The sequence below is a fragment of the Pituophis catenifer genome, unplaced genomic scaffold (assembly GCF_029215685.1).
Source record: "Pituophis catenifer annectens isolate HBS135680 unplaced genomic scaffold, rPitCat1.0.hap2 SCAF_1, whole genome shotgun sequence".
Lineage (NCBI taxonomy): Eukaryota > Metazoa > Chordata > Lepidosauria > Squamata > Colubridae > Pituophis > Pituophis catenifer.
In genome coordinates, this window is record NW_027256881.1 from 3,747,534 (window position 1) to 3,761,306 (window position 13,773).

Sequence of the window (13,773 nt, forward strand, 5' to 3'; positions counted from 1 at the left end):
CCAGTGATGAAGCACCCACAACTTCTGGTGGCAAGCTGTTCCACTGGTTAATTGTCCTCATTGTTAAGAAATTTCTTCTTAATTCCAGGTTGCTTCTCTCCTCGATTAGTTTCCATCCATTGTTTCTTGTCTTGCCTTCAGATACTTTGGAAGATTAATTGCACGTAGACTTATATACCGCTTCACAGTGCTTTATAGCCCTCCTTAAGCGGTTTACAGAGTCAGCCTATTGCCCCCAACAATCTGGGTCCTCATTTTACCCACCTTGGAAGGACGGAAGGCTGAGTCAAACTTGAGCCAGTCAGAATCGAACTCCTAGAGTGGCATAATAGCAAGGACCAGTCATAAGTCACTTTGAACAAATGGTTGTAAGTTGAGGATTACCTGTATGGATGGGAGTTGAAGTTCACAAGTCTTAAAGTTGCCGAAGTTGGAGACCCCTGCTCTAGAACATGGCTGATTGGGGGAATTCTGGGAGTTGAAGTCCATACAACTTAATGCCCCCAAGGTTGAGAAACAGCGCTGTAGAGACCCAATACAGATAGTCCTCGATTTACAACAATTCAGTTAGTGACTGTTAAACTTACAACATCACTGAAAAAAGCGACTTACGACTGTTTTTCACACTTGGAAACATTGCAGCATTCCCATGGTCAAATTTGGATGCTTGACAATTGATTCATATATACGACAGTTGCAGTGACCATGATCATCCTTTGGGTTACATGATCATCTTTTGGGACCTTCCTGACAAGCAAAGTCGACGAGGAAGTTAATCCTTTTGTGTTAAAAATACACGCACACCAGTACGGGGCTCCTGAAGTTAATCATAGTTTTCTTTCAGGGTGATTTTGAATGCAACATCAGGCTCCGGGGTTGAACAATTAGCTCTCTGATCTGCTGGCAAAGGAATTGGGAGGAATATTTTATTTTTAAAACCAGGTATTCACCCAGCCATTACAAAGAATCAGAAAACAACAGCTGTCATTTGAAACGAGACGAGGACCTGAAGGATATTTCTCTCAAGCTCACCAAGAGCAGAGTTGGAGAAAATGTAATTTTAAGATTCTGTTGCAATTAATAGGCAGGCGTATAAAATGCAGAGGGCTCTTCGACTTCCTGCCTACAGGTGGTCCTCAACTTACAAGCATTCATTTAGTGACTGTTTGAAGTTGCAACAGCACTGGAAAAAAGTGACTTATGACCATTTTTCACACTTTTGACCGTTGCAGCAGTAGGTGCTCATATTTATGATGGTTGCTGTGTCCCGGGGTCATGTGATCCCCTTTTGCGACCTTCTGAGAAGCCAAGTCAACGGGGAAGCCAGATTTACTTAACAGCCGTGTTACTAACTTAACAGTTGCAGTGATTCACTTAAAAATGGTGACACATCGTAAAAATGGGGCAAAACTCACTTAACTGTCTCACTTAGGCAACATAAATTTTGGGCTCCATTGTGGTTGTAAATCGAGGACTATCTGTACTCCCTTGTCACTCCAGAGGGCCGATGTTGGGTTTTTTTTTTCTTCTTTTATACCTGCAGGTCTCATTTGCACAGTCACCAGTCTTGGAAATGGGCTGAATTCAAGTCCTGTATAGTCCCTGTATAGGGATGCGGTGGCTCAGTGGCTAAGATGCTGAGTTTGTCGATCGAAAGGTTGGCAGTTCAGCGGTTCGAATCCCTAGTGCCGCGTAATGGGGTGAGCTCCCGTGACTTGTCCCAGCTTCTGCCAACCTAGCAGTTTGAAAGCACGTAAAAAATGCAAGTAGAAAAATAGGGACCACCTTTGGTGGGAAGGTAACAGCGTTCCGGGCGCCTTTGGCATTGAGTCATGCCGGCCACATGACCAGGGAGACGTCTTCGGACAGCGCTGGCTCTTCGGCTTTGAAACGAGCACCGCCCCCTAGAGTCAGGAACAACTAGCACATATGTGCGAGGGGAACCTTTACCTTTTATAGTTGCCATTTGTGAGGAAGGCTGCTTTTTCATTTGTGTTTGTGGTGTTTGTGTGTGTGTTTATTCCTTTTGGCTTTTAACTGGGATGTTCTCATATTGGCCTCTCCCTTGCTTCTCCCATTCAGCCTCATTTTGACGTCTCTTTCTGTTCTAAAATGAGGAAGGGGGGAAATTGGGCCCTTTCACAACTAAATCCTGGCTTTTTAAAAATTGCAGCATCGTACAAATAACACTTGCAGACATCCCTGACAATCCGCAAAAATATTCTTTCCACCCAGAAGCTTGAATTCGGCAAGGAAAGAAGTCGTTTACAATCACTGTGTTTTGAAGTGGTGTTTTGTCAGATTTTTCTTTTTCTTTCTCTCGGCTTTTTTTTTTTTTCCCCAAAGCCGAGGGAAAAAAATTGACAAGATTCCTTTGGAACCCGACAGCTGTTCCCGGAGCCAAAATAAACGTAGAGGATTATTTTGTACCGTGTTATCTACGGTGGGTGATGTTTCCCTAGCCAACCAGGCTTAAATCTCTTCGCTCTCTAAGTGCTTTGTGTTTTCAACTTTGTTAAAAAGCTGAGCTGAACTGCATTAATCTTGTAAAGTAATGAAAACATCCCCTACCTCAACAGACCCAAGTTTTCTATTTATTGTAGTCCCCCCGTAATCAAATCAGCCAGGTGTCTCTGTGGTTGCCTTGCTATTAAGGTCCTTAGCTGGAGTTCTCCACAAAGGATTAGTCAAAGCTTTGATGGTAACTGCAGAGATGCTAATCAGGTCAAGCTGCACGCTTGCAGGTCTGAAATTCTGGCAATTTAAAAAGCACCATTGTAGGGAAAACTTGAAGACGGTAGCGAAGATCTGTTATGCACCTTAGAAGAAATTCAGCCTCAAAGACTGAATACAGGTAGTCCTTGACTGACAACGGTTCATTTAGTGACCGTTTGAAGCTACAGCATCCCTGAAAAAGGTGACTTATGACCTTTTTTCACAATTATGACTGCAACCGCACCATCTGCGAAGGCGCGCGGCTTTCGCGCAGCTCCCCCCGTGCGCTGCACGGATAATTGCACCATCTGCATGCGTGTGGCTTTCACGTGGCTCCCCCCCTGCGCTGCGTGCAGAATTGCGCCATCTGCACATGTGCATGGCTTTTGCGCATGCAATGCACATGTGCGAATGTCATCTGTGCATGCGCAAGTGTGTGCAGGTACTTGCACGCACATGCGCAAACTCGTGCACATGCACAGGAGAGCTCCGAAGACCAGCTGGGTCTCCGGAATTGCGCACATGCGCACCGGAGGCCCGAACACTAGCTGGGGTGTGCATGCATGTGCAGCTGCTGTTGAGTTGGGCGACAGCTCCCGTGCCCGGAAAGATGGCTCTGTGTGCCACCTCAGGCACGCGTGCCATAGGTTCGCCATCACGGCCCTATACCATTTCAGACAAATGGCTGTCCAATTTCTTCTTAAAAACCTCCACTGTTAGAGCATTTACAATTTCTGGAGGCAAGCTGTTCCACTGGTTAATTGTTCGCAGTGTCAGAAAATTCCTCCTTAATTCCAGGTTGCCTCTCTCCTTGATTAGTTTCCATCCATTCTTTCTTGCCTTGCTGATCTGTCCCCGTCCACACACACACACACAAACACAGCCAGCCGAGGGTTAAGGAAGCACTTGGCACACACCCAGGTCTTTATCTCCAACTTGGCAGCGATATACACACCGTCTGCCAAGTGCTTTTATTTCCACAGAAACAGAAAGATAATATACTCAGCGTACAAGAATCCAACAAAAATAAATATTCCTCTCAGCAGTTTCGGACGATGCTCTAGTGACTATCCAAGGTTTATTTTTGTTCGTCACAGGGATCACTGGCCACCACCCTCTATTATATAGTCTCTGGGGTGTGGTCCAGTGACTCAGGTCTAATCCCTAGCACGCCTCCTGAGCTGCTGCAATCGTTTATCACGATTCGGAGGCGTGCATCCAGGAATGACGTCTCTCCCTCACTCTCATCCGAGACACCTGTCTCCCTGCTAATCTCCTCGCCCTCGGCCGGCACCTGAGACAGTGCCAGAGGGGAGGGGCCTGGAGAGGGAGGCCTGGCTGACTCCTCTTCCTCATGCTCGGAGCTTTCTTCCTCCGATGGGACAGGCTCAGAGGGCAGGGCCACAACACTTGCCTTCTGGTACTTTGGAAAACAAACTGACCCCATCCTCTTTGTGGCAACCTCTCAAATACTGGAATATTGCTGTGATACACTGTGAATACACTGTGATGGTCATAAGTGTGAGAAATGGTCATAAGTCATCATATTTTTCAGTGCCATTGTCACTTTGAACAGTCACTAAAGAAGTGGTCGAGGATTACCTCTATTTGCAGTCCTGTGGACACTTTTATTTTGCACATTGTATTAATGAGCAAAGCCAGCTTTGAAAGTACAGGTTTTTGGTACCCAAAGCAACATCTGTACGCATCTACTCAGAAAATTATTTCAAAAATAGTACTTTTTTTTTTTGCTTTTATAATAATGACAGAGAAACAGAACCATCCCTCACACACAAAGATAAAATTCCTTCATTGTCAAAAAAGAAAAAAGGAAGAAAAAAAAGCCCACACAGAACGCGTTGATTAAAAAAAAAAGTGAAAAAATACAAAAAAGGTACAATATATCACTTTAGCTGTAAATAGTTACAATTCTTTATATAGTTATCTACTGCAATTACTATTCAAGTACATACTGTATGTACTAATAATACATTTACATGACTTATTTATCTTGTTAGCCTGTATTTTGAATGAATACTGTAAATGTCTCATATTTCATTATATTCGAAGCAACAATGAATTATTAGGTTATGAATAATTTAAATAAGTTTGATCTAGTGGTTTTGTCTAGTTTGGTCTAGTGGTTAAGTCACCAGGCTAAAAAGTGGGAGATGGAAAGTTCTAGTTTCACCTTAATATGAAAGCCAACCGGGTGACTTTGGGCCAATCACCAGGAGACAGTGAGTTGTAGTCCCGCCTTAGGCAGGAAAACAGCTATATCGGTGGGCACGTGAGCTCAGATTTCAGGCCTTCTGGGCCCACCAGAAGTAGGGAAACAGGGTGTTTCCTGCCTCTGGAGGACCTCGGGGGGGGGCATTTTTCTCTCTCTCCAGGCTCCAGAGCCTTTCTAGGAGGGTGAAAACGACCCCCCCCAAGAGGCTCCCCGGAGGCCGAAAATGGCCCATTTGCCAACTTCTGGTCCCACCTAGAAAGGCCCTGGAGCCTGGGGAGAGCGAAAAATGGGCTCACTGGGCCATCGCGTGCCAGGAGCGGTGTGTCTGTGTCACGTGGGGGCAGGGTGCATAGAATTATGGGTGTGGGCACATGCGTTCACTCCCTCCCCGCGCTCTCCCCGCTCCTGGCACGCGATGTCAAAAAGGTTAGCCATCACTAATCTAGGCTGATCTGGGTGCTGATTGCTGGTGGAGAGGTGCCGGAGTCTTTTTGTCTTCTTTTGGGCTGGTTGATTGTCTCTTTTGCATAGTCTACAGAAGTTGTTCATGTCTATGTGTCTATTGATGCCTTATTTGTCAGAGTGCCCGGCTTCTAGAAAACCCCTGGCCTTTTTTGGACTTGGCCTAGTCTAACATGGTCACATTTTCCCAATTGCTTCTGTGCTTCTGAATCAACCGATCGTGCCATTGCTGACACTTGTGGTTGGAGCTACAGGGCAGGCCACGTTATTTTTATTTTAAAAGCAAGGGGAGGTTTGTCCCAGGGTGACTTCTCACATGACTTCTGGAGCCTATAAATAATCACCTTGCACTTCAACCTGGACAGGAGCTAATAAGTGATATGATACACGGGGCATGTGTGATCAGGATAAACGAGTGAAAGAGGCTTGGGGACGAAGACAAGTACAGGGAAGGCGAATACGTTTATGCGTCCCAGTATAATGTTCCAGGATCCAATCTGGGTCGATCACCGGGACCAGAGGTTTTGTCTTCCGAACTTTCGGAGTCATACTGGAGCCCAACCTTAGGGATGCTCTCTCTAGCAGAGTGTGTGCTTTGGCCTATTCTTGTGTGTGGCATTTACTGGATTTTTTGGAGTTTAAGATGCTCCGGAGTATAGGACGTACATTAGTTTTGGGGGAGGAAAACAAGAAAAAAAAAATCATGCCTCTGTCTACCAGCATCCATCGGTATTCATCTGGCTAGCGTCCTTGCAGCAAATAGCAAACAGCCTAGTCAGCTTCAGCACATTATCACAGCCTGATTCAACACAAGCAGCTGATTGGCGAGTGGATCGGCCTCCCAGAATACCCCCAATCAGCTGTTCCAGGCTGCAGGGATTGCCACAGACCATCGCCACCTCCGTGCCTCGTGTTTTTGGTCTCCGAATACTCCATTTGAGAACCATTCCAGGCTGCAGGGACCACCACAGCACGTCACCGCCTCCACACGTAGCATTTTTGGCCTCCGTGCATCGCATTTTATCCCCGCCGCCTGGAACCACCTCTAAATATGTCCTGCGGTTTTCATATAATTAAAGAATGGATGTTCCCCTTGTCACAGGTTACATTGTCCAATCAGGTGTTCTGGCGTCTCCCCGGCAACTCCTTCTAATCTCCAACCAGCACCTGTTGAGATGACCTTGGTTCCCACGGGACAATCTGTTGTTATTGTCTGGTCTGACATTCCAAGCCACGACACCAGGGGAGTCAAACTCAATTTCATTGAGGGCCACATCAGGGTTGTGTTTGATCTAGGGGTGGCGGGATGGGCGTGCCCAGGGTGGATGTCAAATTGCTCGTCCAGGATCCGTTTTCGGCTGCGACGACCTCCTGCAGCCCTCTGCCAGCAAAAACAGAGGTTGGAGTGGCTGCCGCCTGCCCAGGCTCTGTTTTCGCTGTTAGAGGCACTGTGGCGGGGGTGAAATCCAACAGGTTCTGACAGGTTCTGGAGAACCGGTAGCGGAAATTTTGAGTAGTTCAGAGAACCGGCAAATACCACCTCTGGCTGGCCGCAGAATGGGGTGGGAATGGGGATTTTGCAGTATCCTTCCCCTACCACACCCACAGAACTGGTAGTAAAAAAAATTGAATTTCACCCATTGCACTGTGGGCTAGTCCTTTGCTGTTTCCAGGGCGGCCCACCGCAGATCTAAGTGTCCCGCGGGCCTTGAGTTTGATACCCCTGCTCTACACACACACACACACACACACACACACACACACACACACACACAGTGTGGCAAGCTGAGAAACGAAAAGATGGCCGCAGCAGCCTAGATGCGTTTCGAAGTGGACAGCACCTTCCTGAGCACCAGAGGCCACTGAATTGGGGCCAATCCACTCATCCAAGTGAACGCCGGCCGAATGCTTTCAAATATACAAAATGCTACACGGGCACTTAAGAGGTGATGAGCTCACCACCTTTTAAAGCAGGCTGGCCTCCTTTTCTTCCAGATTACAAAGGGGAAGCTCTTTGACAAAGCCCACCTGGCGAGTTCATGACACAGGCCGGGTTTGAAATGGGGTCATCTTGATTTGCAGCCCCCCCCCCTCCTTTAAAACCCGTAAACAATAAATTCGGCGGAATGACTTCTAAGCTCTCTTTGTTTTTGATCTCCGCAGCGGGTCATGCAGGAGGGCCCAGAGAGTTTCCCTCTTCTGATCTTGCCCAGATTGACATTTTTCTCCTATTTTCTTTCAGGTCATATACTGTTCTTTTGGTGGCACATCGAAAGGCCTGCATTTCAATAACCTGATAGTGGGCTTAGTCCTGCTGACGAGGGGCCGAGATGAAGAGAAAGCCAAATGTAAGTATCAAGTCACTTCTCAACCAGGTCATGGTTGTCCCGTGGTGGCTTTTCCCAAAAAGGGCAATAGGACGTTCTTGCTTTTTTTTTCTTTGAAAACGTTTCCCTTCTCACCCAAGAAGCTTCCTCGGTTCTGAACTGAAGAAGAACTGGAAAAAGAAGAAGAAGAACTCCAAGCAGCTTTTTGGATGAGAAGGGAAATGTTTTCAAAGGGGGGGGGGGGGTGAACCTCCAAGAAAGTCCAGTCGAGCTTTTGGAAAAAAAGCACCTTTGGGATAAGTACCAGTCATATTTGGAAGAGAGAGAAGGCACAAGGAGACGGGTGGACCAGCTCAGCTGGAGTTTTCACAGCTGTGTAGCTCAATTTGCCTGAAATGATATATGGTTTGCTGCCTGAGCAGGAGGTTGGGACTAGAAGACCTCCAAGGTCCTTTCCAACTCTCTTGTTCTGTTCTGTTCTGTTCTGTTCTGTTCTGTTCTGTTCTGTTCTGTTCTGTTCCGTTCCGTTCCGTTCCGTTCCGTTCCCTTCCCTTCCCTTCCCTTCCCTTCCCTTCCCTCCCTTCCACTCCACTCCACTCCACTCCCCTCCCCCTCCCCCTCCCTTCCCTTCCACTCCCCTCCCCCTCCCCTCCCTTCCACTCCCCTCACCCTCCCCTCCCTTCCACTCCACTCCATTCCACTCCTCCTTCCTCCCTTCCCTTCCCTTCCACTCCCCTTCCCTTCCACTCCACTCCCTTCCCTTCCACTCCACTCCCCTCCCTTCCCCTCCCCTCCCCTCCCCTCCCTTCCACTCCCTCCCCTCCCCTCCCTTCCACTCCATTCCACTCCCTTCCCTTCCCTTCCCTTCCCTTCCCTTCCCTTCCACTCCCCCTCCTTCCCTTCCACTCCACTCCCTTCCCTTCCACTCCACTCCCTCCCTTCCCTCCCCTCCCCTCCCCTCCTTCCCTTCCACTCCACTCCCTTCCACTCCACTCCACTCCACTCCCCTCCCCCTCCCCCTCCCTTCCCTTCCACTCCATTCCCGTCCCTTCCACTCCCCTCCCCTCCCCTCCCTTCCACTCCACTCCATTCCACTCCCTTCCCTTCCCCTTCCCTTTCCCTTCCCTTCCCTTCCCTTCCCTTCCACTTCCCCCTCCCCTTCCCTTCCACTCCTTCCCTTCCACTCCACTCCCCTCCCTTCCCCTCGCCCTCCCCTCCCCTCCCCTCCCTTCCCTTCACTCCACTCCCTTCCACTCCACTCCACTCCACTCCACTCCCCTCCCCCTCCCCCTCCCTTCCCTTCCACTCCATTCCCTTCCCTTCCACTCCCCTCCCCTCCCCTCCCTTCCACTCCACTCCATTCCACTCCCTTCCCTTCCCTTCCCTTCCCTTCCCTTCCACTCCCCCTCCCTTCCCTTCCACTCCACTCCCTTCCCTTCCACTCCACTCCCCTCCCTTCCCCTCCTCCCCTCCCCCGTCCCCTCCCTCCGCCCTCCCCCTCCCTTCCCTTCCACTCCACTCCACTCCACTCCACTCCACTCCCCTCCCCCTCGCCCCTCCCTTCCCTTCCACTCCATTCCCTTCCCTTCCACTCCCCTCCCCTCCCCTCCCTTCCACTCCACTCCATTCCACCCCTTGCCCTTCCTCCTTCCCTTCCACTCCCCCTCCTTCCCTGCCACTCCACTCCCTTCCCTTCCACTCCACTCCCCTCCCTTCCCCCTCCCCTCCCCTCCCCTCCCCCTCCCTTCCCTTCCACTCCACTCCACTCCACTCCCCTCCCCCTCCCCCTCCCTTCCCTTCCCACTCCATTCCCTTCCCTTCCACTCCCCTCCCCTCCCTCCCCTCCCTTCCACTCCACTCCATTCCACTCCCTTCCCTTCCCTTCCCTTCCCTTCCTTCCACTCCCCCTCCCTTCCCTTCCACTCCACTCCCCTTCCCTTCCACTCCACTCCCCTCCCTTCCCCTCCCCTCCCCTCCCCTCCCTTCCACTCCACTCCATTCCACTCCATTCCACTCCCTTCCCTTCCCTTCCCTTCCCTTCCACTCCCCCTCCCTTCCCTTCCACTCCACTCCCTTCCCTTCCACTCCACTCCCCTCCCTTCCCCTCCCCTCCCCTCCCCTCCCTTCCCTTCCACTCCACTCCCTCCACTCCACTCCACTCCACTCCCCTCCCCCTCCCCCTCCCTTCCCTTCCACTCCATTCCCTTCCCTTCCACTCCCCTCCCCTCCCCTCCCTTCCACTCCACTCCAGTTCCACTCCCTTCCCTTCCCTTCCCTTCCCTTCCCTTCCACTTCCCCCCTCCCTTCCCTTCCACTTCCCTTCCCTTCCACTCCACTGCCCCTCCCTTCCCCTCCCCTCCCCTCCCCTCCCCTCCCTTCCTTCCACTCCACTCCCTTCCACTCCACTCCACTCCACTCCACTCCCCTCCCCCTCCCCCTCCCTTCCCTTCCACTCCATTCCCTTCCCTTCCACTCCCCTCCCCCTCCCCTCCCTTCCACTCCACTCCATTCCACTCCCTTCCCTTCCCTTCCCTTCCCTTCCCTTCCACTCCCCCTCCCTTCCCTTCCACTCCACTCCCTTCCCTTCCACTCCACTCCCCTCCCTTCCCCTCCCCTCCCCTCCCCTCCCTTCCCTTCCACTCCACTCCCTTCCACTCCACTCCACTCCACTCCCCCTCCCCCTCCCCCTCCCTTCCCTTCCACTCCCTTCCCTTCCCTTCCCTTCCCTTCCCTTCCCTTCCACTCCCCCTCCCTTCCCTTCCACTCCACGTCCCTTCCCTTCCACTCCACTCCTCCCCTCCCTTGCCCCCTCCCCCTCTCCCTCCCCTCCCCTCCCTTCCCTTCCACTCCACTCCACTCCACTCCACTCCACTCCCCTCCCCCTCCCCCTCCCTTCCCTTCCACTCCATTCCCTTCCCTTCCACTCCCCCTCCCCTCCCCGTCCCTTCCACTCCACTCCATTCCACTCCCTTCCCTTCCTTCCCTTCCCTTCCCTTCCACTCCCCCTCCCTTCCCTTCCACTCCACTCCCTTCCCTTCCACTCCACTCCCCCTGCCCTTCCCCTCCCCTCCCCTCCCCTCCCCTCCCTTCCCTTCCACTCGCACTCCACTCCACTCCCCTCCCCCTCCCCTCCCCTTCCCTTCCCTTCCGTTCCCTTCCCTTCCACTCCCCCTCCCCTCCCCTCCCTTCCACTCCACTCCATTCCACTCCCTTCCCTTCCCTTCCTTCCCTGTCCCTTCCACTCCCCCTCCCTTCCCCTTCCACTCCACTCCCTTCCCCTTCCACTCCACTCCCCTCCCTTCCCCTCCCCTCCCCTCCCCTCCCTTCCCCTTCCACTCCACTCCACTCCACTCCACTCCCCTCCCTCCCCCTCGCCCCCTCCCTTCCCTTCCACGCCATTCCCTTCCCTTCCACTCCCCTCCCCTCCCCTCCCTTCCACTCCACTCCATTCCACTCCCTTCCCCTTCCCTCCCCTCCCTTCCACTCCACTCCATTCCACTCCCCTTCCCTTCCCTTCCCTTCCCTTCCACTCCCCCTCCCCTCCCTTCCACTCCACTCCATTCCTCTCCCTTTCCCTTCCCTTCCCTTCCTTCCCTTCCCTCCCTTCCACTCCACTCCACTCCACTCCCCTCCCCCTCCCCCTCCCTTCCCTTCCACTCCCCTCCCCTCCCCTCCCTTCCACTCCCCTCCCCTCCCCTCCCTTCCACTCCACTCCATTCCACTCCCTTCCCTTCCCTTCCCTTCCCTTCCCTTCCACTCCCCCTCCCGTCCCTTCCACTCCCCTCCCCCTCCCCTCCCTTCCACTCCACTCCATTCCACTCCCTTCCCTTCCCTTCCCTTCCCTTCCCTTCCCTTCCACTGCCCCCTCCTCCCTTCCCTTCCACTCCACTCCCTTCCCTTCCACTCCACTCCCCTCCCTTCCCCTCCCCTCCCCTCCCCTCCCTTCGCCTTCCACTCCACTCCACTCCACTCCACTCCCCCTCCCCTCCCCCTCCCCCCTCCCTTCCCTTCCACGCCATTCCCTTCCCTTCCACTCCCCTCCCCTCCCCTCCCTTCCACTCCCTCCACTCCACTCCCCTCGCCCTCCCCCTCCCCTCCCTTCCACTCCACTCCATTCCACTCCCTTCCCTTCCCTTCCCTTCGCCTTCCCTTCTCCTCCCCCTCCCTTCCCTTCCACTCCACTCCCTTCCCTTCCACTCCCCCTCCCCCTCCCCTCCCTTCCACTCCACTCCATTCCACTCCCTTCCCTTCCCTTCCCTTCCCTTCCCTTCCCTTCCCTTCCACTCCCCCTCCCTTCCCTTCCACTTCCCTTCCCTTCCACTCCACTCCCCTCCCTTCCCCTTCCCCTCCCCTCCCCTCCCCTCCCTGTCCCTTCCCACTCCACTCCCTTCCACTCCACTCCACTCCACTCCACTCCCCTCTCCCCCTCCCCCTCCCTTCCCTTCCACTCCATTCCCTTCCTTCCACTCCCCTCCCCTCCCCCTCCCTTCCACTCCACTCCATTCCACTCCCTTCCCTTCCCTTCCCTTCCCTGTCCCTTCCCTTCCCTTCCACTCCCCCCTCCCTTCCCTTCCACTCCACTCCCTTCCCTTCCACTCCACTCCCCTCCCTTCCCCTCCCCCTCCCCTCCCCTCCCTTCCCTTCCACTCCACTCCCTTCCACTCCACGTCCACTCCCCTCCCCCTCCCCCTCCCTTCCCTTCCACTCCATTCCCTTCCCTTCCACTCCCCTCCCCTCCCCTCCCTTCCACTCCACTCCCATTCCACTCCCGTCCCTTCCCTTCCCTTCCCTTCCCTTCCCTTCCCTTCCCTTGCCACTCCCCCTCCCTTCCCTTCCACTCCACTCCCTTCCACTCCACTCCCCTCCCCTCCCTTCCCCTCCCCTCCCCCTCCCCTCCCTTCCCTTCCACTCCACTCCCTTGCCACTCCACTCCACTCCACTCCACTCCCCTCCCCCTCCCCCTCCCCTCCTTCCCTTCCACTCCATTCCCTTCCCTTCCACTCCCCTCCCCTCCCTCCCTTCCACTCCACTCCATTCCACTCCCTTCCCTTCCCTTCCCTTCCCTTCCCTTCCACTCCCCCTCCCTTCCCTGCCACTCCCCCTCCCCTCCCCTCCCTTCCACTCCACTCGCATTCCACTCCCTTCCTCCCTTCCCTTCCCTTCCTTCCTCTCCCCCTCCCCTCCCCTCCCTTCCCTCCACTCCACTCCCTTCCACTCCACTCACTCCACTCCACTCCCCCTCCCTTCCCTTCCCTTCCTTCTCCTCCCCTCCCTTCCCTTCCACTCCTCCCTCCACTCCCTTCCCTTCCCTCCCCCTCCCCTCCCTTCCCTTCCACTCCACTCCCTTCCCTTCCCACTCCACTCCCCTCCCTTCCCCTCCCCCTCCCTCCCTTCCCTTCCCCTTCCACTCCACGTCCACTCCACTCCACTCCACTCCACTTCCCCTCCCCTTCCCTTCCCTTCCCTTCCCTCCCTTCCCTTCTCCTCCCCCTTCCCTTCCCTTCCACTCCACTCCACTCCACTCCACTCCCCCTCCCCCTCCCCCTCCCTTCCCTTCCACTCCATTCCCTTCCCTTCCACTCCCCTCCCCTCCCCCTCCCCTCCCTTCCACTCCACTCCATTCCACTCCCTTCCACTCCCCTCGCCCTCCCCTCCCCTCCCTTCCACTCCACTCCATTCCACTCTCCTTCCCTTCCCTTCCCTTCCCTTCCACTCCCCCTCCCCCTCCCTTCCACTCCACTCCATTCCACTCCTTCCCTTCCCTTCCCTTCCCTTCCCTTCCCTTCCACTCCCCCTCCCTTCCCTTCCACTCCACTCCCTTCCCTTCCACTCCACTCCCCCTCCCTTCCCCTCCCCCTCCCCTCCCCTCCCTTCCCTTCCACTCCACTCCCTTCCACTCCACTCCACTCCACTCCCCTCCCCCTCCCCCTCCCTTCCCTTCCACTCCATTCCCTTCCCTTCCACTCCCCTCCCCTCCCCTCCCTTCCACTCCACTCCATTCCACTCCCTTCCCTTCCCTTCCCTCCCCCTCCCCCT

The 13,773-nt window shown here is 54.1% G+C and overlaps 1 protein-coding gene across 1 annotated transcript in view; it reads left to right on the forward strand.

The window, feature by feature from the left end:
- USP32 (ubiquitin specific peptidase 32) overlaps window positions 1–13,773 on the forward strand; it is a 223,798-nt gene that overhangs the window by 84,350 nt on the left and 125,675 nt on the right. The window contains exon 3 of the mRNA XM_070932007.1: window positions 7,653–7,758. Coding sequence (XP_070788108.1) covers window positions 7,653–7,758 — 106 coding nt within the window. The remainder of the gene's footprint in view (window positions 1–7,652; window positions 7,759–13,773) is intronic.